At 42.2% G+C, this 26717-nt stretch overlaps 1 protein-coding gene across 1 annotated transcript in view; it reads left to right on the forward strand.

The window, feature by feature from the left end:
* Window positions 1-26717, forward strand: part of USH2A (usherin) — a 504580-nt gene that overhangs the window by 175352 nt on the left and 302511 nt on the right. The window contains exons 21-26 of the mRNA XM_069955428.1: window positions 10252-10382; window positions 17724-17850; window positions 18237-18338; window positions 20420-20605; window positions 20688-20818; window positions 25247-25520. Coding sequence (XP_069811529.1) covers window positions 10252-10382; window positions 17724-17850; window positions 18237-18338; window positions 20420-20605; window positions 20688-20818; window positions 25247-25520 — 951 coding nt within the window. The remainder of the gene's footprint in view (window positions 1-10251; window positions 10383-17723; window positions 17851-18236; window positions 18339-20419; window positions 20606-20687; window positions 20819-25246; window positions 25521-26717) is intronic.

Raw genomic sequence — 26717 nt, forward strand, 5'->3', positions numbered from 1 at the left:
CATGCAGATCTGTAGAATAATATCAAACGTGTCAATTTTACCTTGTGATGAATTTGCAAGAGTCTGTCTAAGGTAAAATAAAACTTTAGGAACATTATAAAATATATAATAATTGCATGGGAAAAAATTGCTGCAACGGGAAGGGCTCAAATGGACTCTCTGACTCCCTCAGGAGAAGAGGAAAGAGTAGTAGAAGAGGAGATGAAGAAGGAAGCCAATGCTGCTCTGTGTATTTGTGTGTGTGTGTGTGTCTGCCTGTCTGTGTGAAAACTGCCAGGGGTGTAGAGGGTTAGGTTATGGAGACAGGAGTGTTGTATTGTGGTGCTTGTATACAGGTGGAGCAGTATGTATTATTGCAGTGGGATGGGTTATACACATGAAGAAGTATTTATTGGTGTAGTGTTAGTTGGGTTATACAGATGGAGCAATATTTATTTTTGTGGTACAGCGTTGGGTTATACAGGTGGAGCAGTTTTTATTGGTGCATTGTGATGTTGGGTTATACAGGTGCAGCGGTATGTATTTGTACAGTGGGGTTTGGGGTTATACAGGCGGAGCAGTTTGTATTTGTGTGGTACAGTGTTGGCTCATACAAATTGAACTGTATGTATTGGTGCAGTGTGGTGTTGGATTATACAGGTGGAGCAGTATGTATTGATGCAGTGTGGTGTTGGATTATACAGGTGGAGCAGTATGTTTTTGTGCAGTGTGGTGTTGGATTATACAGGTGGAGCAGTATGTATTGGTGCAGTGTGGGGTTGGATTATACAGGTGGAGCAGTATGCTTTTGTGCAGTGTGGTGTTGGATTATACAGGTGGAGCAGTATGTATTGGTGCAGTGTGGTGTTGGATTATACAGGTGGAGCAGTATGTTTTTGTGCAGTGGGGTGTTGGGTTCCTGCACTTTGATTTAGGGCTGCTCTGGGATATTATGTGCACAGTATGCATTTGTTGGTGAGGCCCCAGCATCAACATGGATCGTCTGGTGAGGCCCAAGAACAAAAAGTTTGAGAAGCCCTGGTCTAGAATAGGATGAGGTCATTGCAGGCAAACTTTAGATGTCATGGGTGCTAGACAAGTTTGGTGCAAGCAGAATGTGGTCACCATGGCTAACAGCCTGTATATCAGGGCAGGCAGAGCTCGGTCATCACGGTAACAGACTGTATATCAGGGCAGGCAGAGCTCGGTCATCATGGGTAACAGCCTGTATATCAGGGCAGGCAGAGCTCGGTCAGCATGAGTAACAACCTGTAGGTCAGGGCAGGCAGAGCTCGGTCATCATGGCTAACAGCCTGTAGGTTAGGACAGGTACTAACAAAGAGAACCTTAAAAGTGCTGATAGAGCTGATATACAAGGGTTCTATAGTGTTGTGCCTATTCTTGCAAAACTCCATTAGGTGAGTCCCAGTTCTCCACCCAGTTGGTCATTGAGTCTTACATTTCTTGTAAGGATTACAGAGGAAAGGCACATAACAGAACTAAAAGAAAAGATGATGCAGAATCGCTATATCATGGAGAATACAAAATTTACTAAGACAGGAGTGGTGACCGGTTCCTTTTATATGGACGAGCACGTCATACATGGCCATGTAGAATCTACCAAAGCTGCCATTTGAAGTTACTTCTTACTCCAATTTACAAGTCCTACGCAGAGATTTCCCCTCTATAACAACTCATTTAACCCGGTTGGACATATGGAAAGAAGTTGCCCATATGTAACAACCTGTATAAGTCATTGGGGTCTCTTTATTTAACCCTAAACAACCCCCCACCCTAGACTTTCCAGTGCATGCAAATGGCCCCATGCACAATCTCTGTAGGACCTAGTATAACATCTTCCCTCCTTTAATAAATAATACTTCTATACGCAGTTCATCACTTGATAAGGTCGCTAATGGTCTTAGAAAACAAATGTCTCCATCTTACTTTCCTATCTGCGGCAACTTGGGTCAGCGTTCCTCCGCTCGGTATTAGATTGTGACTGGAAGTGACTGCTCTGAATCATTTGTCTGCTGGGGAAGTTAATTTGTTTCCATGTTAATATTTTTCATCCTGCCTCCATAGAATCCCCATCCTTGTTCCTCTTGTGTTGCCGAGATAAGATGTTGACATCTTATTGTCCATCTGCATGACAAAGTATACGCTGTTGTTGCAGCCTTGTAACAATACTGAGAATCTAATGTGTAGCACTGGCACATTTATATACGTCTCAGGCTCCTCTCCGGACTGTGTATATTCCCCGATGATGGGAATTAGAGAGGAACTAGAACAAGAGGTCAGGGACTCAACTGGTAAGAGAGGAATCTCAGGACTGGACAGTATTGGTCTGCGGACGACTCAATCAAACTCCTGTCGTAGGATGCGTTAAAGTAGGAGAAAAATGGAGCAAAAAGAATTATATTCCATATAAAAAATAAAAAAATTAGCCACACTTGTCTATGATCATTGTGGAAGATGAGGTATCATACACAGAGTATTGTGTACAGACTTTAGATAGTGGCACACATTGATCCCGCGCGTAACGCCATAATGTGACTCCATCATATTGTCTCCTAAGCTCTACAGATTCTTAGGTATTACATACATGTTCACAATTAGGAACTATATTTCTTATTCTCTGAATCCAACAGTTAAAGGAGTCTGGTCAAGTTTCTTTTTTTTTTTTTTTCAAGGGCAGGGGGGAACATAATAACTAGTCCTTACCTCTCCCAGGGCCAGCATTCCGCCGTGTGACTGGCCCTGGGACTCCTGACAGAAAATGCCTTCTGGGTAATAGACTGGCTGCTCAGCCAATCAGTGACTGCAGTATCATCCCGCCCCTGTCACTGGTTGGCTTACCGGCCAGTCAATGAACTGGGTCATGATGTCGGCCCTGGTTAAAACCCCAGAGCCCGGCGGGGGTCCCAGAGTGGTGATCCGGTGCTGAAGAGCCACGGGAAGAGGTGAGTTGAGATGAGTTTTTTATGTCCCCCCCTGCCCCTGCCTTGAAAACAAAAGACTTCTCCTTTAACTCATTCAGCCTGAACAAAGAGGGGACTAGATCGCCATTGCTAACATACAGTAATGTATGGAGACAGTCAGGGACCTGACATTGACTACTATGGGTCTGCTGTTTAAGGAGCCTGTCTATATTTTCATGCATATCACAATATACTGGCATACGTGACAACATCAATATATTATAAAGTAAAGAAATGTGCTCATAGGGAGAGATTTATCAACCTGGTGTAAAGTAAAACTGACTCAGTCGCCCCTAGCAACCAATCAGATTCCACTTTTCATTCCTCACAGATTCTATGAAAAATGAAAAGTGGAATCTGATGGGTTGCTAGGGGCAACAGACAATTTTACTTTACACCAGTTTGATAAATCGCCCCCATAGTCTTTATAGAAAAAAAGATGCTACATTTTATTTAAAGGGAAAGTGTCTGCAGCAAATGACTCATTGTTCAACTTAGTTTCTTATTTTAAAGCGTCACTGTCAGTACAAAACATTTTTGACATGTCATAGAGACAACGTAGAGACATGTGAAAAGATTTTATCGGTCCGGGTTTGAGTCTCCTGGGTGAACGAACCAGTAGAGTTAGAGAAAAGAGTCAGGCTCCATAGAGCTCCATTCTAAGTCTTTTTTCTAGAGGACGTGCTGGATTGCGTCTGCTCCCCGATCGGTACAGGTTTGAACTCTCAGACCCAGACCGATCAAAACTGTTGACAGTTCTCTATGACGTAGATGGGGCAGATTGGCGTAAAAATATTCCCAAATGGTATTTTTGTGAATATTTTATTTCAACCGGCCCTGTTGCGCCACCTTCGCCAGTAGGGCCGAGAGGGGGCGAAGAGGAGGGTGCGTCAGCATGCAGAGGGGGCGCGGACTCTGTGTGCGCCACATTTATCGTTTTTCCGGTTTCCGTGCGATCGGGATTTATGTAGAGGCAATGCACCTCTCCATGAATTCCCTGAGCTCCGGAGCTGCGGGGACATTTGTAAGCCCGGCGTAAAAAACGCCAGACTCCATAAATGTCCCCCAATGTGTCACCTAAATTTTCTTTTACTGATTAGAGTCAGATACAAATTTTTGTTCTTTTATTCTAATCTGTTTCTATTTTCTGGCTGTAATTTCTTTTATTTCACTTTTTGTACATTGTTATGGGGGTGGCCATCTTGCCTGGGCTGTTCTTAACAGCATTTTGTGACATGCTTTACAGCAAGACTCATGGACATAGACGACAATAGACAGATTCTATCTTTTTAAGATGGATGTGAAATATTACTGAGCGTAGTAATAGTCATTCCACAGGGAGCTGCTATTATCTCCTCTATCTACTGGTGTCACATGACGCTGCAATGCTGTACATATCACTTTATAGCAGCCTCCTCTGATCACCACAAACACAACAGGAAGTCTCAGCTTAGTTTTATCCCCAGTGGAGAGAATAAGAACTGCAAGATATCAGGATTATTTTATAATATAGAGAGAAAAATGGAAAATTAGAAAAAATATGTTTAACATAAAAACATTATTTAAACAATAAGTCATTTTTTGATGACACATTCCCTAAGTATATCTCATAAACTTCAGTGTCTTCACCAAGGAGCCCAGGACCCCCCTTGCGATAATTCCACAGTGGGAACCCACCTCTACGCATGGTATATGAATTTTTTACTCGTCGACTATTTTCATAGATGGAAAACATGAAACAACCCTCTTTATATTCAGGTTTGCATTGGACGTGGACCCCACAGCACTAGTGCATCAACCCCTATGCATGGTAATGATTCCAAATTGTCAACCTGATTGAGATGTTTGTTCAGGTGGGAATCACTCAACAGTTAAGGAAGCGGTAAGAGCGTTGGAGCCGCCGCTCAGAGCGGGAATCCAAAGCCTCAGTCCCAATTGTGAGAGACAGCTGGTTAAACTCTCTGCAGACAAACTCTTTGACTTGCAGCCACCGTCAGCGGCCCTGCATACAAACTATCAAAACCTAGCCTATGGGTCAGACTGATCATTATCGCATTATACACAAGAGGTTACTTGCAAACTATCTTGTCATTGTGTCCCCGTCGCCTCTGTGCATCGGCTGACAAACAGACTTTAGAAGAGTTTTACCAAAAGCTTCAAAGAACAAGAACATTTACCTCTAAGTTAAATATAAAAATCCCTGGAATGTAAAGTCCTGGAGAAGGAAGCCGATTTGTGGTCTACAGGTCTTCTATAAAGGAAACAGATACTGGGAAATCCTATCTAAATGTATGTTAGTGCCCCCTATTAGTTATTATGCCCCCCATTAGAGATGAGCGAACCTGGAGCATGCTGGAGTCGATCCGAACCCGAACTTTCGGCATTTGATTAGCGGTGGCTGCTGAAGTTGGATAAAGCTCTAAGGCTATGTGGAAATCATGGATATAGTCATTGGCTGTATCCATGTTTTCCAGACAACCTTAGAGCTTTATCCAAGTTCAGCAGCCCCAGCTAATCAAATGCCAATTGTTCGGGTTCGGATTGACTCGAAACTGAACCCGGTTCGCTCATCTCTACCCCCCATACTTCTCCCTCCTTACCAATAATGCCCCTATATTACCTATACATTATTAGTAATACCTATATATTGTTATTAATATTGTCCACTTAGTAACAGTGCTTCCCACTTTTTAATTATTCCCTCATTGTATAATGATGTTCCCCTTGGTGCCTAACATTTAGTAATAGTATCCCCATAATATTGGTGCCACTCTCATTTCCTTTACTTAATAATAATGCCCCCCCCCCATTATGAAGCCCCCCACTTTGTAATTAAAGTGACTCTGAATCCACCAACCCACCCTACCAAGCCGCTAGTAAAAAGAGTAAATACTTACTGGTCGTGTCTTTTAAAATGCGTCCGGTGCCTTGGTTAGAGCAAGAAATGATCTTTTAATCGTCAGAGCTGTGTCAAAGTGGTGTGTCTGTGCCCCAGGTCTACGACGCCTCTCCTTTCTTCCTCTTCACCCTCCTCATCATTAAGAACGCCCCCAGGCAGGAATTCTATTCATCGCTCATCGCAACTGCACCTGTGTCGCTACAGCACAGGTGCAATATATAGACGGGTGATGAATAGGAGACATCCTGCCTGGGGGCGTTCTTAATGATGAGGAGGGTGAAGAGGAAGAAAGGAGAGGCTTCGTAGACCTGGGGCACAGACACACCACTTTGACCCAGCGCTGCAGATTAAAAGATAATTTCTTGCTCTAACCAAGGCACCTGCCGCATTTTAAAAGACACAACGGATAAGGATTCAAATGGATGGTACTAGCAGCTTGGTGGAGTTTATTGGTTAATACAAAGTCACTTTAAAGAGACTGTACCACCAGGCCCAGGCTGAAGCACTGGAGGCGGCCGACCCAACCCCAGTGGGAAGAAACTCCAACCCCTCCATGATGTGACTCCATTAGAATCAATAGAACCCTATCATAGAGGGGCTAGGGTTTCCTCCCACTAAGGGTGGGTCGGCCCGCCTCCAGTGCTTCAGCCTGGGCCTGGTGGTACAGTCACTTCAAGTCCATCTCTCATGATCGCGCCTGAAAAGGCATTAGTGCCACACTGTTGCAAAGATTCAACCTCTGCCCCAAAGACTGTGCTTTTGGCATTAAGTCCATGCATGGTTTTCTTATGTTCTTTGCTTATGTCTTTTGTGATCCGGTCCATGTTTTCTTAGTTCTCCCTGCACTTTCCTTGTGGTCTTTTGACTAACTGTGTCTGCTGTGTTGTGATTGACAGGTCTCCTCACCTCTGGCTTTCTGTGTTTCTCTTGTGTGTTTCTCCTGCTCAACCAGGGATTATCGTCCCTGCAGCCTATAAGAATGCATGGCAGAGCAGGGAATCGGTGGCTGCATGCTCCATCATAGTGTACAACTGTGTCTGCATCTTAAGGACGCCCATACAGTTGAGAGGAGTGCAAGAGCTTGGTTAAAAACATAAAATTGCCCCTCTTTGCATCCCCCACCAATTGTAAGTATGAATGGACTGGTGATGTACAGAGAGACTGTGGCTTTAGCTTCAAGTCAATGGGCTGAATGCATTTTCTCCTGTCAGATATAGTAGATGAATTTCCAGATCTGCAGTGGAAAATGCAAAAAAACTCATGCACATGCAGTATTTGGCTACTTTGGCTATTTTGTTCACACTAAGTTTCGTAATAATCACGGCGTAGTTGCTGACTTGCAACAATGGCCATGATTACTACTTAACTTGCATAGTGCTGCCCTCTATGGAATCCCGGCCAAAGTGTATATACATAGTTTTCTGCGGCCGCTATTCATCGGATAGCAGTCGCAGGAGACATGTCAGTGCACACAATGGAGCGTGCGCTCCGGCCACACGCTCCATTGTGTGCAGCTGGGAATTAGGATGCGGGCGCATAAGATATAAAGATCATCCGGACGGTACTGCAGATCACAGAACGTGTCTCACGCAGTGGGAACATGGCCTTAGAGTGGATTTGAAATTCAATTTTTTATTTGCTTGTTTGTTTGTTTGTTTTTTACCCTTGTAACATTTGTGGATTTTCCAAAAGTCTAAAAAGACGTAATAATAATAATAATAATAATAATAATAATAATAATAATAATAATAATAATTCTTAATAATAATAACACAATTATTATTATTATTATTATTATTATTATTATTATTATTATTATTATTATTATTATTACGGGTTCAGAACTTTATTGATTATACTACCAATTTTAACCACATGTATTGGTTCCATCATTTTACATATACATAGCAGCCTCCAGTCCACTATATCCACAGTCTTTTCCTATCTCAATAGATACATTGTTAGGGGCTGCTGGAAGATGTATCGACATTGACATTGAATAATTTGTCTCTATGGATTTAGATCTTGGAATGAGACCACTTTATTCAAAACATCACTTAGATTTCAGCAAGAATTCCAGCCTTTCAGCTAAAAATCAATATGCTCCTCTCTTTAGTAAATTACTTCATTTGGAGAAAACACGGTCACGGTTACTCGCTGGGTTTTTCGTACAGAATAAACTCACAAAGCTGGAGCAAAAATATATATGCAAATGGAAATCCATTAGGTTTTACTGTATATCTACTCAGAGGGTATGAAGGGTTATGGGGTTGTCTAAGATTAGCGGGAAATAGTGTCTTCTTGTTTGTAGAAACAGCGCCACTCTTGTCTACAGGCTGTGTCTGGTATTGCAGGTTACCTCCATTCACATGATTCGGGATGAAATATAATATCAAAAACAGCCTGTAAAAAAAGCAGACCTTATTCTGACCCCGATAACGTTTTTTATTCTTCTATCTGTATGATTGCCCTTGTTTTTTTCAGTGTGGGTGGTAGATTTTATGAATAGCCTTTTGGGGTAGATCAAGGGTATTTTGAAGGGTTATTTTGGCAAATTTTGATCTGGTCACTTTACTATAACTAGTACGTTCATGCTAAAGGGAACTGTGGTGCAGTAACCCAGCAAGACCACTGCACAGTGTATGGCGCTGTGTGCTTCTAGCTCCAATCAGGAGTGTGGGGACACTGCTGCACTGGTTACAGATGTATAGCAGGGGGGACGGGTGTCCCCTGCTGATCAGATATTGAGAGTCTATTCTGAGAATAGTCAGTGTCTTGAAAAACCCTTTTAGCTTCAGTGGCATCAGAGGTAGGGGTATAATGTTGATTATGTTTACAAACAGGGCTACAATATTATATATATATATATATATAATGTAATCTGGACCCCAGACTGATACATTGTACATAGCTAGTCCTGCTCTCAGCTGTATCCAGTGTAGACAATGCTCTGTGAGCTCTACAGCCTGGACTCCAGACTGATACATTGTAGCAAACTACCAAAAGATTGCCTTGCCTAGATACAACTGTATCCACTTCTCAGGGCTAGCTACGTACAATGGATCAGTCTGAAGTTCAGGCTGTAGAGCTCACAGAGCATTGTCTACACTGGAAACAATTGTATCACTTCTCAGGGAGAGCAGGACTAGCTATTTACAATGCTTACATATGGAGTCTAAGGGCCCTATTACACAGGGCAATTATCGTGCGACAAATCGTTGTATCGTTCGAACGTAAACGATAATTGTTCTGTGTAATTGCAGGCAACGATCGAAAAATCGTTCGTATGTCATTGATCGTCCATTTAGATCTGAACCTAAAATTATCGCTAATCGTTCGCTGTAATTCCACATTCGTTCGCTCGAGTTCCGCATTTTTAACTAATCGTTCAGTGTAATTGCACGTTATTCATTGTTTTGCTGGGATCAGAAGGAGTAAACGATCAGAGTAACGATTGCAATAACGACTGTAGTAACAATCATAACTAACGACTAGTGATGAGCGAATACTGTTCAATCGAATAGATATTCGATCAAATAGTAAGGTATTCGATCTATCAAATATTATCGAATAGTATGCCGAATATTTGATAAGCGTTCAAATCCCCCAGCTTCCGTTTTTTTCTTCCAAGTGGTCGAGTAGATGTTTTTCAATAATCGAATACTTGTTCCCATAGACCTTAATGGGATCGAATATTCGATCGAATAATCGAATATCTGTATGATATTTGTATGAATATCGAATATTTCACTATTCGCTCATCACTACTAACGCCGATCGTTCACCGTATAAGGGTCCATTTACACAGAAAGATTATCTGCCAAAGATTTGAAGCCAAAGCCAGGAACGGATTTGAAAAGAAGAAAAATCTCAGGCTTTCCTTTATGACCTGATCTCTGTTTATAGTCTGTTTCCGGCTTTGGCTTCAAATCTTTGGCAGATAATCTGTCAGATAATCTTTCTGTGTAAATGGACCCTTTTATGGTGAACGATTTCGGGTTAACAAAAGACAATCTCGTTTGCGATCATTTATCGTTTATCGTTAAAAATCGCTCTGTGTAATAGGACCCTTGGCTGTTTAGCACACAGAGCATTGCCTAGACTAGATAAAATAGGATCACTTCTCAGCAGGATTAGATACAGTATGTATCCGTTTTACCACTGACGGTAAATAAGATGTTCTCATTTACTAACAACATTCACTACAAGTTTACTAAAAAGTTTTTATGTTTATTTGTTTATTAAGTGTCCTATCTGTTTCCTTTTCTCCTCTGATCTCCCATCCCTATATACTCCTGTGTATCTGCAGTATACAGATGAGCTCAATTAACCCACCCCAGCCTCTGCTTGTTACTGTTCATAATAACTCCCCCTCCCCTTTATATCCAATAGGTATTAAAATACAATTCAGAACAAAGGAAGCGGAGGGTCTGATTCTGTGTGCTGTGTCAGCCGGAACGCAGGAAGAATACATTGTGCTTCAAATAAGAAATGGACGTCCTTACTTCCTTTTTGATCCACAGGTAGAGTAATGAGCAAACTGGTGAAAAAGATCTCTATCAACCATCCCAAAGGCATCTTGTGCATTTAATGGTTTAAGATGATGAGGCATTCGCTGTTTCCATTTTTCCTATTGATCCAGGTTAATGGGTTCTTTAAAACCTTTGAAGATTGAAGTTCTTTGGGAAAGAACTATTGAAACACCTCGGGCTCTTTCCAATTTAATTAGTTATCTATTTACTAGGACGCCACAATTTATGGATAAGAGCGGCCGCTGTAGAAATATGTTGACCTTGCTAATATCTCAGTGTTTATAAGTGTTTCATCCATTGTAGTCCCGGCTTATTATTTTTATGGATTTTAGGAAACTGTAAACATTTACTAGATTATGTATCAAAGGAATTATTAATGAGGGAAGGATCGGCCGGGTCTCCGAAGGAGGAAAGATCAATTGGTGTCAGCGGGTTATAATAACTGGATTATGGCTTCACATGTAGTGCTCAGATCACTAACTAAAATGATAGGTATGGTGTGTGAATGTCTAACATTGGATAGATAGATAGATAGATAGATAGATAGATAGATAGGAGATAGATAGATAGATAGATAGATAGATAGATAGATAAATAGATAGATAGGAGATAGATAGATAGATAGATAGATAGATAGATAGATAGATAGATAGGAGATAGATAGGAGATAGATAGGAGATAGATAGGAGATAGATAGATAGATAGGAGATAGATAGGAGATAGATAGATAGATAGGAGATAGATAGATAGATAGATAGATAGATAGATAGATAGATAAATAGATAGATAGGAGATAGATAGATAGATAGATAGGAGATAGATAGATAGATAGATAGATAGATAGATAGATAGATAGATAGGAGATAGATAGGAGATAGATAGATAGATAGATAGGAGATAGATAGGAGATAGATAGATAGATAGATAGGAGATAGATAGATAGATAGATAGATAGATAGATAGGAGATAGATAGATAGATAGATAGATAGATAGGAGATAGATAGATAGATAGATAGATAGATAGATAGATAGGAGATAGATAGATAGATGATAGATAGATAGGAGATAGATAGATAGGAGATAGATAGGAGATAGATAGATAGGAGATAGATAGGAGATAGATAGATAGATAGATAGATAGGAGATAGATAGATAGATAGATAGATAAAAGATATTAGATAGATAATAGATAAAATATATTAGATAGATAGATAATAGAGAACAACATACTGTATATGGAGAAAATTAATAGATAGCTAGGTACAGTAGATAGATATGAAATATGAAGAGACAGATAGATCTATGAGAGATATGAGCCGGGCAGACGTCAGCATAGGGCTTACCTGGCCAAGTGCCAGGGCCCACAACGCCTCTAGGGGCCCAAAGAGGGAGAGGGGCCCACTGTTCTAATGTTTAGCCTGATCACTGTAGTGCAGGGTGAGGGGATGAACATCAGAAGACACAGGAGATGCAGCAGGACCTGCAGAGAGAGAGAGAAGGGTGAAGGACCTGATCACATGACCTGTAGGTCCTCATCCTTACAGTGTGGAGAGCAGCCTGACAGAGAGGAAGAGGGGGAAGACTGAGCTGTAAGTTCTGTGTGGCAGTGTTAGTCAGTCAGTGCTTCATTGTGTCGGTGTCTGTCAGTCAATCAGTGTCTGTCAGTCAGTGGCAGTGTGTTTGTGTATGTTAGTGGTATTTCAAGTAATTGTGCATAGTGGATGGATGAGGGGCCTGCTGAGGCTGTCACCTAAGGGCCCGCAAAAACCTGGAGCCGACCCTGGATATGAGAGATAGAGAGGACTGTGCAGCCAGTAGCGGATTACAATAGGTCCTTTTCAGACGGTAGCCCGGGGCCCTGAGCTCCTGGGGGGGCCATGGACACCCTAAAATAATTATTTTTTTTGTGGTGTATTGTCCCTACATACAGTTCTGCCATGATTTGCAAATAATCGCTGCTTTTTTACTGCACAAATCAGGGCATCATGACAATAACAATCTTGTACTTATATACACCACGCTAGTGCTGCCATAGTAACAGCGGGGCGCAGGGGGCAGGCTTGGTGAACAGCCTGCGGCCTATGGTAAAGTGAATCCGCCCCTGTGTGCAGCTGTATGTATGGCCACACAGTTCTCTCTATGATTGGGCAGAGCAGTTTAGAAGCACTTAGGGTGGTATTACACGGGCCGAGCAGGGCCCGATAATACCTGTAAACGAGCAGCGATCTGCTAGATCGTTGCTCGTTTACTGGGCCTATTACACGGCCCGATAATCGTTTGACAAGAGCTGCAAGGACATCGTTACCGATGTCCTTGCAGCCCTTGCTAAACTGGCATACATTACCCATCCTCGTTCCAGGGCTGCTCCTGCGTCCGCTTCTCCCGGGGGTCCCGCGCGCTCTCTAGCGTCACAGCAGCCTGTCAGCTGGTAGGCCGCTCAGCCAATCACAGGCCGGGACCGCCGCGGCCTGTGATTGGCTGAGCGGCCTATCAGCTGACAGGCCTCTGTGACGCTAGAGCGCGCGCGGGACGCAGGGAGAAGCGGACGGCAGGAGCAGCCCTGGAACGTGGATGGGTAATGTATATCGTTAGTCGCCGGCCACGCACCGCTATTACACGCAGCGGTGCGCGGTCGGCGCCCGACGAAAATAGGTTCTAAACTTTATCAACGATCAGCCGATGATCGTTGTCATCGGCTGATCGTTGCATTTATTACACGGAGCGATAATCGGCCGAATCGGGCCAATTCGGCCGATTATCGTTCCGTGTAATACCACCCTTAGTCACACATAAAGAAGGCACAGGAGGAAGCTTTCCTTCAGTGGGGGTCATTATTAAGCTGTGATGCTGCTGCTGATAATGATAATGATGCTGGTCATTCATTGCCCAAGCTCCTGAGCTCCCCCTAGTGGCAACTGCATGAACCTAGAATGTCAAATTCTTCATTTATCTCATTGTAGCCCCCTTATATTAATCTATGCACATAATAGAGTCGCCCCTGATGTATGACACGGCCAGGTGAGCGTGCGCTTCACATCTAGTAGGAACACTGTCTGCCAGGTTTAAACATCCTGCCCCTGCTGCACCATTGTGTTCCTTTTTCTTCCTCCCTATGGAAAACTTTTACAAGGATATATAATAAAATTAGTAAAAATCCTTGTATAACTTTGGGCATAATGATGGAATAGAAACATTTATAGCAGAATTTTTAACATGTGGCCTTAGCGGAAGCTGAGCGGAGTGTGACCCGGTCCTCAGAATGGGAAGGCAGCAAGTGGATTTGTTGCTTTCCTTCTTCTTTCTCCTCGTCTTCTTTATCTTGGGGCTGCTGATCTTTTCCCTGCCAGATCCTTCCTGTAGACACAACCCTCTCCAGTCCTTGTCCGCCTGCAGTCAGGCCGCTCTGGGCCTATTGCTGGGATTGCAGTGACGCTGATCAATATATCTACCACTTATCTCACACTTCCAGGACACCACTGTGGCCTAAGGGTTAACAGCTGACAAGCAGACACAACTTTTCATTTCATATACTGCTGAAGTGTGAATATATACGGCACCAATGCTTTATGTCTTATAGAATTAAGGAAATATATGAGAATGGGCTTAAACAAAAATGTTTTTCTTTCTAATCAACTGGTGTCTGAAAGTGCCAGAGATCTGTAATTTACTTCTATCAAAAAATATCCAGTCTCCCCATACTTATAAGCTGCTGTACGTCCTGCAGGAAGGGGTGTATTATTTCCAGTCTGGAGAGCAGGAGAAGCTTTCTATGAGGATGAGCTGCTGCTCTGGATAGTTCCTGACATGGACAGAGGTGGCAGCAGAGAGCACTGTGTCAGACTGGAGAGAATACACCACTTCCTGCAGGACATACAGCAGCTGATAGGTAATGGAAGATTTTTTTTAATAGAAGTACATCACAAATCTCTGGCACCAATCCCTTTAATGACCCTCTGAACCAAGAAATGCTATTTACACAGTTCTAACGTAATTGTTTTGCCATTTGAAAATGTAAAGGATTTATAAGGTTCTTTTTCCTGTTGTGGATCTTGTTCGCACTTGGAGTTGGTGCAACCAAGCAAGCAAGTCAGAGAAATCACAGATGCAGCAATAGGCCATGGGCTGTATCTATGTTTTCCAGGACTTCCTATGGATGCATCCAGCTTCTACCGGTATTCAAATGGTACTGGAGCAGGCTCAAGGCGGGCTCTCGAGTTGGTCTCTCATCCCTAAGAAAAGAATTGGACTTAAACTATGTTGGGCACATGGGGGTTAGAGATTAAACTCAGTTTGCACAAATGTTTAGTGGTGTACACATGTTTATTCAGCCGTAAGAAGTCAAGAGGAAATCACTGTAACATTTAGTAATCTTGAGGACCAATGGAAGTACCAAGTGATTGGTGGAAACCTACAAGTAACACCTAGATACGACTCCCAGAGAGGCACAGAGGCATTATAGGTTACAGCAGGAGCTATCCTAACAAACCAGATGTCCCGCTGGATCACAGGTGTGGTGTATCAGGCTCCCGCTAGACCCATCTGATAAAAATTTTCATCTGTCACCAAGTAAAGATATACAGAGAGATTTATCTGACAGATTTTTAAAGCAAAAGCCAGGAATGGATTAGAAAAGAGGAGAAATCTCACTCTTTCCTTTATGATCTGTTCTCGGTTTATAGTCTGTTCCTGGCTTTGGCTTCACAAATATGTCAGATAAATCTCTCGGTGTAAGGGCCCTATTACATGGGACGATCATCGTGCAAAAAATCATTATATCGTTTGAATTTAAACGATAATCGTTCTGTGTAATTGCAGGCAACAATCAAAAAATCGTTCATATGTCGTTGATTATTGGTTTAGATCTGAACCTAAAATCATCGCTAATCGGTCGCTGTAATTCCACATTCGTTCCCTCAAGTTTCGCATTTTTTCACTAATCTTTCAGTGTAATTGCACATTGTTCATTGTTAGATAGATAGATAGATAGATAGATAGGAGATAGATAGATAGATAGATAGATAGATAGATAGATAGATAGATAGGAGATAGATAGATAGATAGATAGATAGATAGATAGATAGATAGATAGAAGATTAATTGATAGATTGATAGATAGATAGATAGATAGATAGATAGATAGGATATAGATAGATAGATAGATAGATAGATAGATAGGAGATAGATAGATAGATAGATAGATAGATAGATAGATAGATAGGACATAGATAGATAGATAGGAGATAGATAGATAGATAGATAGATAGATAGATAGATAGATAATAGATAGATAGGAGATAGATAGATAGATAGATAGATAGATAGATGGATAGATAGATAGGAGATAGATAATAGATAGATAGGAGATAGATAGATAGATAGGAGATAGATAGATAGATAGATAGATAGAAGATTAATAGATTAATTGATAGATAGGAGATAGATAGATAGATAGATAGATAGGAGATAGATAGATAGATAGATAGATAGATAGATAGATAGATAGATAATATGAGATAAGATAGTAAAGACCACAAACAAAATTCCCCAAACAGGGGTACCCAACCTTGATCGCCAACATAGGACTGATAAGGAAAGAGCAGGAGCGATAGCTGTATGTCGGCAGTGAGCGCCTTGACGAATGAATCGTGGACATGGCCATCAAATGGAGGATGAGAGATCTGTTTCATGTATCTTCTCCAGTATTTAGAATGCTGCATCATTTGTAACAATTTTAACGCTAACTAAGGACACTTTGATGAGACAGCATTTAATAAAATGCTCATTAATTTCATCATTAGCGAGGGTATGCCAAGAAGTCCGCCAGTTTCTTATGTCACGCCCAATTAGCATCTCATGCTCGTAATCCCATTAGTATTGTTGAATTCACTAATGGAGAAACTAATGGGCATAATACCAGGGCACATTAATTGGGCATGACACCAGTTCTGGTTTTAATTATTAAACTACAATAATGAAATGCATGTTTGTAAAATATTAAATGTTTAAATAAAGCTAAAGAGGTAAAGTGAATGGGAATGGATGGCCTCTACTTCAATTTAGAAGCGACCAATTGAGAAGCTCTTTACCATGAGTTTTGTTCCACTACTAAAAGGGAGTTATCCAGGAATGAAGAAAAGACAGAATAATTTTCTGTTTCTATAGAAATAGCGCCACTCTGCTCCATAGGCTCTGTCTGGTATTGCAGCTCCTTACTTGCTGCATATTTGTGCTTGTCTTTTCTTTCTGCTTTATAATTGTTAGTTTCGCACAGCAGCACCCTATTATCAGATATTGAATGGCGACCTCCCTTTCAATACATTTGTATGGTATTGCAGCTCATCAGCTCTCAAGTGAATGGTTATGAACTGCAATACCAAATCCAGGATATATTATAGACTAGTTTTCACTTGCACTATTGATTTCTTTTCTTTTTTTTAAGAGGTTATCCAGCACTACAAAAACACGACTCTTGTCTCCAGTTTAGGTGCGGTTTGCAATTAAGCTCTATTCACTTCAATGGAACTGAGCAGCAAAACCCCGCCAAAGCTGGAGACAAGAGTGGTGCTGTCTCTGGAGGAAAGTGGCCATGTTTTTGTAGCGCTTGATAACCCCTTTAACTCATATGATACACGCTCGTCACCCCTATTCCTGCAGTGTCTTCTGTTTCATTCTACCTCCGCTGCATCCATACAGTCCATTACAGCCGCCATCTTGACTTTCACATTTTATAATGCATTCCCTCCCTTTCAAATCTGCTATCGATCGTATGATGCATAAGCATGGCTAATGGGCAGGTAAAGTCAGTACCATCTCTGCCTGCTGGGGGAGCAGTGCAATAGCCTTAAAGGGATATTCCCATCCCAACAAATATAGCTAAACTTGTAAGGCTCCTAAAGGTAAATATTTTTGCAGGTATATTTATTTAGCAAACTTGTCTCCTTATAATATGCAAAGGGAAGACTGATATAAGACAGAAGATTTGATTTACCCTGACAGTAGCAGTAGCTAAACCCTATTCTCTCTTCCTGCATTTGTCCTGGTTCTCTCTGTTACTAGAGACAGAAATACCCTGACAACGGACAGCAGATTAAAAAGAAGAAATACACCTAGAGGTGAAAACTTCAGGGTTGTTTTTTTTACTAGTGTAATGAGTCATTTTTTTGTAAATTAAGTGATAAGTTAGAAATCACATAGGTTATTAAGTGGAGGAAGGTTATTTAAAATGTTCTTGAATTTTCTCTACTGAATCTGAAGCACCATCTCAGGGTAGAACGTCGCTCATATCTGAATACTAGTGAAAAATAGAATTTTCCTGTTTTTTTTCTTTCAAGGATTCACCGGTGGCTGTAACTCCCACCAATGATAACAACAGACTTTACAATGACAACAACTGGCATCAGGTCATTGTTACCAGAAATGGAGCTTCAGGAAATATAACTGTGGATGGAAAATATTCAGGTTGGCAATAATAATCCTATGCTAAATGTAATTTTTGACAAAATTCCTAAAAATTCCTGATTTTGACTTCTCAATTGAAGGTCACACATACTGTACAATAGGGTACCCCCCAGATGTGCATCTCCAATAGACTCTGCAAGACACAGTGTGAGAATAGCCTTAGGCAGCCTAAACAACACATATTGTACGTGCACTGTGACTACACTATATGTGTGAAATAAACACTATCCACAAGACATGAATGACAGATACAAACACATTATATAGATTGGGCTTTAAGGCACATTTCATTACATGGCTTCCATATCCTATCTATCTATTATCCCAATAATTATCTCTGTATTGTAGAAATCTTTAGTACAGACTGTTTTATCCTCCCTTTCAAGGTTCAGCTTCAGCCATAGGCAGTGGAACAGTCATTGGTGAAAACACTGGTGTGTATGTTGGAGGCCTTCCGGAAGACTTTTCTGTCAAAAGAAAAGACATTGGTAAAAAAAAACTATATATACTTCTTCCATTCCTCTTTCTTCACTCTTTTTTCCTCAATACTTCCTTCCTTCCTTCCTTCCTTCCTTCCTTTCTCTCCTTCCTTCCTTCCTTTCTCTCCTTCCTTTCTTCCTTCCTTCCTCTCCTTCCTTCCACACTTTTTTTTCCTTCCATCTTCCTCTTTCCTTCCTTCCTTCTTTCCTTTGTCTTTCCTTTCTTCCTCCCTCCCTTCTCTCCTTTCTCTCTCCCTCACATTTCTTTCCTTTGTTCTTTCTTTTTTCCTCCCTTTTTCTTCTATTCTTTCCTTCCTCAATTTCCTTCCTCACTCTCCTTCCTCCCTTCCTTCTTCACTCCCCTTCCTTCCTCTCTCCCTTCCTTTCTTCATTCCATCCAACTTCCTCTTTCTTTCCTTTCTCAACTTCCTTCCTTCCTACCTCTCTCCCTCCCTCCCTTGCTCACTCCTTTCTTCCTTCCTTCCTTCCTTCCTTCCTTCCTTCCTTCCTTCCTTCCTTCCTTCCTTCCTCCCTTCCTTCCTTCCTCCTCACATCTTCTTTCCCTCCCTCCCTCCCTCCCTCCCTCCCTCCCTCCCTCCTTCCTTCCTTCCTTCCTTGCTTCCTTCCTCCTCACATCTTCTTTCCCTCCCTCCCTCCCTCCCTCCTTCCTTCCCTCCCTCCTTACATCTCCCTCCCTCCTTACTACCTTCCTTCCCCACAATTCCCTTCCTCCCCCCTTCCATCTTTCCTCACATCTTCCTTCCTTCTTCACATCTTTCTTCCTCCCTTCCTTCCTTCCTTCCTTCCAACTCCCTCCCACCCTCCTTCCTTCATTCCTCACATCTTCCTTCCTTCCCCCTTCCTTCCTTCCTTCCTTACATCTCCCTCCCTTCCTTCCTTACATTTCCTTCCTTCCTTCCTTCCTTACATTTCCTTCCTTCCTACCTTCCTCCCTCCCCACATCTCCCTCCCTTCTTCCCCACATCTCCCTCCCTCCTTCCTCCCTCCCTTCTTCCCCACATCTCCCTCCCTCCTTCCTTCCTCCCTCCCTCCTTCCCCACATCTCCCTCCCTCCCTCCTTCCTTCCTTCCTTCCTTCCCCACATCTCCCTCCCTCCTTCCTTCCTTCCTTCCTTCCTTCCTCCCTCCTTCCCCACATCTCCCTCCCTCTTTCCTTCCTTCCTTGCCCACATCTCCCTCCCTCCTTCCTTCCTCACATCTCCCTCCTTCCTTCCTCCCTCCCTCCTTCCCCACATCTCCCTCCCTCCCTCCCTCCTTCCTTCCTTCCCCACATCTCCCTCCTTCCTCCCTCCCTCCCTCCTTCCTTCCTTCCTTCCTTCCTTCCTTCCTTCCTTCCTTCCTTCCTTCCTTCCTTCCTTCCTTCCTCCCTCCCTCCCTCCCTCCCTCCTTCCCCACATCTCCCTCCCTCCTTCCTTCCTCCCTCCCTCCTTCCCCACATCTCCCTCCCTCCTTCCTGCCTCCCTCCCTCCTTCCTTCCTCCCTCCCTCCCTCCCTCCTTCCCCACATCTCCCTCCTTCCTTCCTCCCTCCCTCCTTCCGCACATCTCCTTCCTTCCTTCCTTCCTTCCTTCCTTCCTCCCTCCTTCCCCACATCTCCCTCCCTCCTTCCTTCCTTCCTTCCTTCCTTCCCCACATCTCCCTCCCTCCCTCCTTCCTCCCTCCCTCCTTCCTTCCTTCCTTCCTTCCTTCCCCACATCTCCCTCCCTCCTTCCTTCCTCCCTCCCTCCTTCCCCACATCTCCCTCCCTCCTTCCTTCCTTCCTTCCTTCCCCACATCTCCCTCCCTACTTCCTTCCTTCCTCCTTCCCTCCTTCCTTCCCCACATCTCCCTCCCTCCTTCCTTCCTTCCTTCCCCACATCTCCCTCCCTACTTCCTTTCTCCCTCCCTCCTTCCTTCCTTCCTTCCTTCCCCACATCTCCCTCCCTCCTTCCTTCCTCCCTCCCTCCCTCCTTCCCCACATCTCCTTCCTTCCTCCCTCCCTCACATCTCCCTCCTTCCTTCCCTCCTGTCTCCGTTCCTTCCTCATTTTCCTTCCTTCCTTCCTTCTTTTTCACTCTGTTATTTATCACAGGTGACACACAGATAATCCAGAAGACTTTCATTGGCTGCCTTGGAGACATATTCATACAGAAAAGTGATAATCCCAGGGAGTGGCAGCTCCTTGACTGGGATAAAGCTGAAGAACGAAGCAACGTTTATGAGAAGTGGGAGGGATGCCCGGAGTCTTTTGAGGAAGGAGCTCATTTTCTAGGCTTTGGTAATATCCGGGATCTCATTGTCTCAACCTATTGTATTCTTTCCTCACTATAAAAATGATAACTGTTTTCCTATTGCTCTAGGCTTCCTTGAATTGGCTCCATCTGTATTTCTTGGCGGCACAGACGTAGAAATATCATTTATGTTCAAGAGTGACCAGCTGAGGGGCCTCCTGCTCTTTATATACAATACAGATAGACCGGATTACATCCTGGTATGTGCACATATTAGTATCTTGTGAAACAAGTGCTGTGCGGGCAACGTCTTACATTACAGAACTTCCTCCATCCCTGACATTAGGTTGTCACTTCTGATCCCTTAAAGGGGTGGTGTCATGAACAAAACTGGGTCTATACTGATGTATTATGTTAAATAAAACATATATTCAAATGTTTATGGATTTCGTACAATATATTGAGAGATATAGGCTGACTAATCCCCCCCCCCCTGTGTGCTGCTTAGTTTAATCACCTGACACCTTAAGGTAAAGGCCCAATGGGCAACCACTACGTTGGGTCGCACATGCTCAGTTCAGTCGCAGTCACATGATCTGTCCCATTAGTTCTGGCAGTCGGTTTTCATTCCATTATGGGAAAGTGTCTGCACTGTTGCATCGCAGCAGCAGGGTCACAGTTTAAAGACGAAACCAGAAAGAAATCAGATGTAAACCGGTGAAATCTAGCTGATTTACCTTAATAAATGTTGCACAGAAAATACACCATGCTCAAATACTGGTAGTAGTAAAGAAAAAAAAAGTGCAAACACATTGATACATGTGCCCCAATTTATGAGATGGCAGCATGACACCAATTGCCCCACATGGTGCACATGCCATAATAAATCTAGTGCAACTTGCTAGATATGGCAAACATCCTTTGGAGGGGCCAGGTGCTGATCACCCCATAGAGGAACTCAACAGCAGAAAATAATAGCAGATGGACACAAAGGTGTCTTCCAACTTAAACACAATTGTTATTATACTGAAAGCAATGGTTTGATGATAGACCATTCACCATTCTCACCCCAAGGACAGACCTTCATGGTTCCAATGGGTTACCATTACAAACAGGCACCTATAAGACATCATAAGTTACTGCCATCATTTATGTTATCAAGAGATTACACTTTCAAGTCCTTCAATAAGTCTATAAAAAAAGCTAATACAAAAAATATTAAAGGATTACATCTTACTGAGGCTGATGTAAAAAAGGTTAAAAATAATATATATATATATATATATATATATATATACTTACCTAAAGGTGCTCCTCCTCTTCCAATAGCTGCTTGTTTCTTCTTGCTTCCAAGGCAAGAGGTTAGAGTAGGACCAGCCTGCTCAGCAAATCACTGGCTGCAGTAATATTCTGTCTCGGACAGTGATTGGCTGAGCAAGTAGGTTTGGCTCTGATCTCTCATCTTGGAATTAGAAGGAAAGGACAAGCAACAGAGTAGGGATGGTCCGAACCAGCCGAGGTTCGCGTTCGGCTGAACCTGAATGCTCGGCATCGGATTACCGCTGTCTGCCTGCTCCGTGCAGCGGGCAGATACAGCGGGAGGACCGCCTGGAAAACTGGGATACAGCCTATGGCTATGGCTGAACCCCAGTTTTCCAGGCGTTCCTCCCGCTGGATCCGCCCGCTGCACGGAGCGGGCAAACAGCGGTAATCATTGCGGATGGTTCGGGTTCGTACGAACCCCGTACGAACTCGGTTCGGACCATCCCTACAACAGAGGACCAAAAGGAGACCAAGGTAAGTAAGTATAATTTTTTTTCACCAGCCCTGATATAGCCCTATAGATATAGATATATTAGACCAGAAAACCTCTTTTAATAAAAATGTAATAATAATAATAATAATAATAATAATAATAATAATAATAAAAGTTTTCTTTTTAAAGGAATAAACCATAAATTGAAAAACATATATGGTATAATAAATTAAAACATTATAGATGCCATAAAGTGCACAATATGGCAAAAATCCAACAAAACAACAAGTTCATCCATGTTGTTACATTTTATTATTATTATTATTATTATTATTATTATTATTATTATTATTATTATTATTATTATTATATAAACAGCCTGCTAAAAAAGCATATGAAGGAAAATCAATATTTTATATGCAACTTAAAAACAGTGCCCTCCCACGAAAAATCTCAGAATATATGGAACAATAGAAAACTCTTTTCAGGGGACCCAATGTAAGCCGGTACTTACAAGGTTAAACCATAAAAAAAACGCCCTGGGCGCAGTGCGGAAGAAACGATTTGGCTGAAGATGAAGTTGTCCTAAATTGTTCAAACACTTGTCAACAAAAGAAAAACCACAGGAAATATGTCAGAAGGTGAAAGTAGATTTATCCGAACTGAAAAATATCACAACCACAATATCCCTTTGGCCATCCAGCGGCCATTGTAGTGTGAGATTTTGCATCCTATTAATTAAAGTAAGTGCCATACAATGATGCGAGTGTGCTGCAGATAAAGGCCGGTGTAAATCTTACAGAGAATCATGAATAATATCACCTTTGCCCCCGTGGTCATTGCTTTATATAATTAATAAGGGAAATCTATGGATCTGTAAGGCCTCCGCCCCTCCGGTGGTAGAGATGAGGCATATGGACCATATTTTCAAGATAAAGCTTCTTCTTATTTATTCGTTTTCCAGGAGAACAAGACAGAACTTTCTTGTAGATAAGAGATGGACACGATGAAGGAGATATAGATGTTTCCTTTCCAGGAGCCGGCCTGAAGTGGCAAACTGGGCACCTGCCTATGGCTCCCACTTCCTGGGGAAACCATTAGGATAAAACCTCAGGAGCAACTTGAGTGTAGACTAGTAAAGGATTTCATCTACTGACTATAATTATGGGGCTAGACTATGAACTGATGTCACCTGACCAAATACCCAACTTTCTTACTGAATGGGCGGGGGGGGGGGGTGGTGTTATGTGACCAGCTTCAGGGATGTTACCCAATGGATGTCAACTGAATTTTTAACACATCTACATCATGTTAGTTTTAAAGTGACACTGTTACCCCCTTTGTGCATTCTGGCATCTCTACACAGGTGTAAAGGGTAAATTTAGCGTTTTTCATACCTTATTTCATTTCATACGTTATGGTGTTTGTTCAAGTAAAAAGTGTCCTTTTATCAACTGCAGATTGTATTAAGTGGGCGTGACCTCGCGGCATTAGCGCCACTTAGCCCCACCCACAACGGCACAGTTGGCCCTGCCCTCTTGACGCCCATTGGTTGGACGACGTAAGGGGGGTGGGGTCTAGACCTTTCAGCCAGCCTGTTTCAATGGCCGGCAAGGGGGCGGGGACCAACTGCCTCATTGTGGGCGGGGCTAAGTGGCTCTAATGCCGTGAGGCCCCGCCAACTTAACACAATCTGCAGTTGATAAAAGATGACTTTTTACTTGAACAAACACCATGACGTATGATATAAAATAAGTTATGAAAACCCCTAAATTTACCCTTTACACCTGTGTAGAGATGTCAGAATGCAAAAAGGAGGTGACAGTGTCACTTTAAGTAAAGATGATACATGAGAACAGCTGACATCCTTTGTCAATGGCCATTGTGGTCACTGTGGGGGGCAGTGCAGGGCAGCTGAGAGTAGTAGTCGATCTAATAAAGTCCCTTATGTTACAATAGCTTTGGGATATGGTTGATCTTGGATGTCCATCTGTGGATGCATATAACCTTGTGTAACTGGGATTCCACTGAATGTTGGCAGGAGAGTCCTTGCACGGCTATTCCTTCTTCTAGCCAGATGATTCTCTCTCTGAAAGCAGGAACAGGAACACTCTCAGTGTGGACTGAAGACAGTCCTGAAATGCCACACGATGCTAAGATAACCAGCTACACAGCAGTTTTTACTGGAAGGGATCCAATGAATTCGGCCTAAACCATTTCTCCTTACTTGACCTAGCATGAGACAGACAGACTTAACTGCTGACTAGTCTAGGCTGAAACTGGTCTAGACTGGTTCTAGCTCAGAGCTAGAACTGAGAGACTCCTCCCTCAGAACATTCAGGTACCTTTAGCCTAAGCTTGTCTAAGGGAAGGTCATGTGACCAAAATCTTATACATCCTTTTATGTAATCCACCAGTAGTGGCAGTACAAAGAAATATTATTCCTAGTACATTTTAATCCTTATAGCAGTGTAGCCAACAGTATAGCAGATTACACAAATTTAACTCAGGGTAAAGTGTAACTACTTCTGGCACCTGCAATACACAGGGGTTGGGGTCAGGGATGTAGCTTGTCTCTGTTCACAGCATAGTGGTTGTGACATGTAACTACAGCTCAGCTCCTGTTTACTTGAATGGTACCAAGCGATCAGTGACTGATGAGATATCCTGTGGGCGGTGCCGGCCTTAAATCTCCGCCCAGATAGCACAATCCTCAGATGATAAAAGATCACTTTTACTGGAACAAGCACCATGACGTATGATATAAAATAAGCTATGAAAACTGCAACATTTACCCTTTACACCTGTGTAGAGAATGCAAAAAGGGGGGGACAGTGTCACTTTAAGGGAAAATCCTCTTTACGTTTTCGGCGTATAGATCTTGCAAAATTTTTATTCAGTTTTAATATTACATACATTTTCATTCTTTTAGGTTCAAGTAGACAATGGGAACCTTACCGTAAAATATAAAAGTAACTCCTCAATGGTGCAAGTCAATCTTTGGGCCGGACTCTCCTATTGTGATGGCCGATGGAACCACTTATCGGTAAAGGCGGGGGGTGAAGATTTCTCCGTACGGCTCAATAACTTGATAGAACGGATGGCGGAGCCTGAAGCTCTTGACATAAGAGTTAACTCTCCGGTCTTTATTGGAGGAATCCCAGAACCTGTACGAGTCTTGTTTCCAGAGCTACATATGCAACAAGGTAAGATTAAGGAATATAGAAAAGGTTTTGATCCAAGTCATTAAACAATTTAAAGGGATTTTCCTATGAAAACTATCTTTTTTCCAAAGACTCTGTGCAGCCTCCTAGGATCAGCTGTGGATAGTCTATTGTATATTACAGTCTCAGGAAACCCATTTAATGCTGTTTTATCTGGACCATATGGATGCCATTAGAGGGATAGGGTCATCAGAAAATTACTGATTGTTTAAAAAAATACATATGTTAACAATATTTTATTTTTAATATTTTATAATAATTATATTTTTATTATTTTGAAATTATTTTTTAAATATACCATCCACATTATAAAATAATCCTGAAATTTTGCAGTTTCCATTCTCACCACTAGGTCTAACACTAATCTGACACTTCCTTTTCTGTACAGTTCATTTCTCAAAAGTGTCATCCTTATCATCACAGACAGGAGTACAGTGACAGGTGACACCAGTATATAGATAATAATGGTACACACAATAACTGCTCAGCCTCCTCTGAGTAGAATGACCTTAATAAATTCCCTGGGCATGCCCAGAAGCCTTTCTTATTTATCTAAATGGGGCAGTTCCCATATTCCAGAATATTGTGTCCTATGATCCATGGTGCTTGCTGTAAAGCATACCTCTACATGCTGCTAAAATAGCTCAGGAAAGATGGCTGCCCCCATAATAACGCACTAAAATCTAAAAAAAAAAATGCAGAAAAATCGGAAAATAAATACAGATTAGAAAAAAGAATATGTTTAAGTATCTGGTTCTGATCAGTAAAAAAAATTCTAGGTGATTCCTACTTTATAAGTCATTATGATGAGCAAATGAGAAGAAATTGCTTTCTGGACAGGCTGCAGGGTCAGCTATGCATCTGATGGGTGCCATGTAATTCTGTATGTCTCCAGTAGTGGCCGCTGCAGGGAGTATCAGCAGTTGTTTTGAGGGTATCTGGGAAGGTCATTGTATAGGACACCTTTCAGGTTGGGTTTTGCAGTGTATATAAGAGGTATACACCTGAAGCCTATCCTGATGCATTGTATACATCCAACATAAACTTACAACTCATTTCTTATCAAGATTGCTGATGAGTAATTTACATTCATCCTGGTTCTAATTTCCAGTGTAACAAGTCTCCTCTAACAATGGCCATCTCCTAATCCCCCCTCCAGATTGATGGAGTCTGAGGGCT

The sequence above is a fragment of the Dendropsophus ebraccatus genome, chromosome 15 (assembly GCF_027789765.1).
Source record: "Dendropsophus ebraccatus isolate aDenEbr1 chromosome 15, aDenEbr1.pat, whole genome shotgun sequence".
Lineage (NCBI taxonomy): Eukaryota > Metazoa > Chordata > Amphibia > Anura > Hylidae > Dendropsophus > Dendropsophus ebraccatus.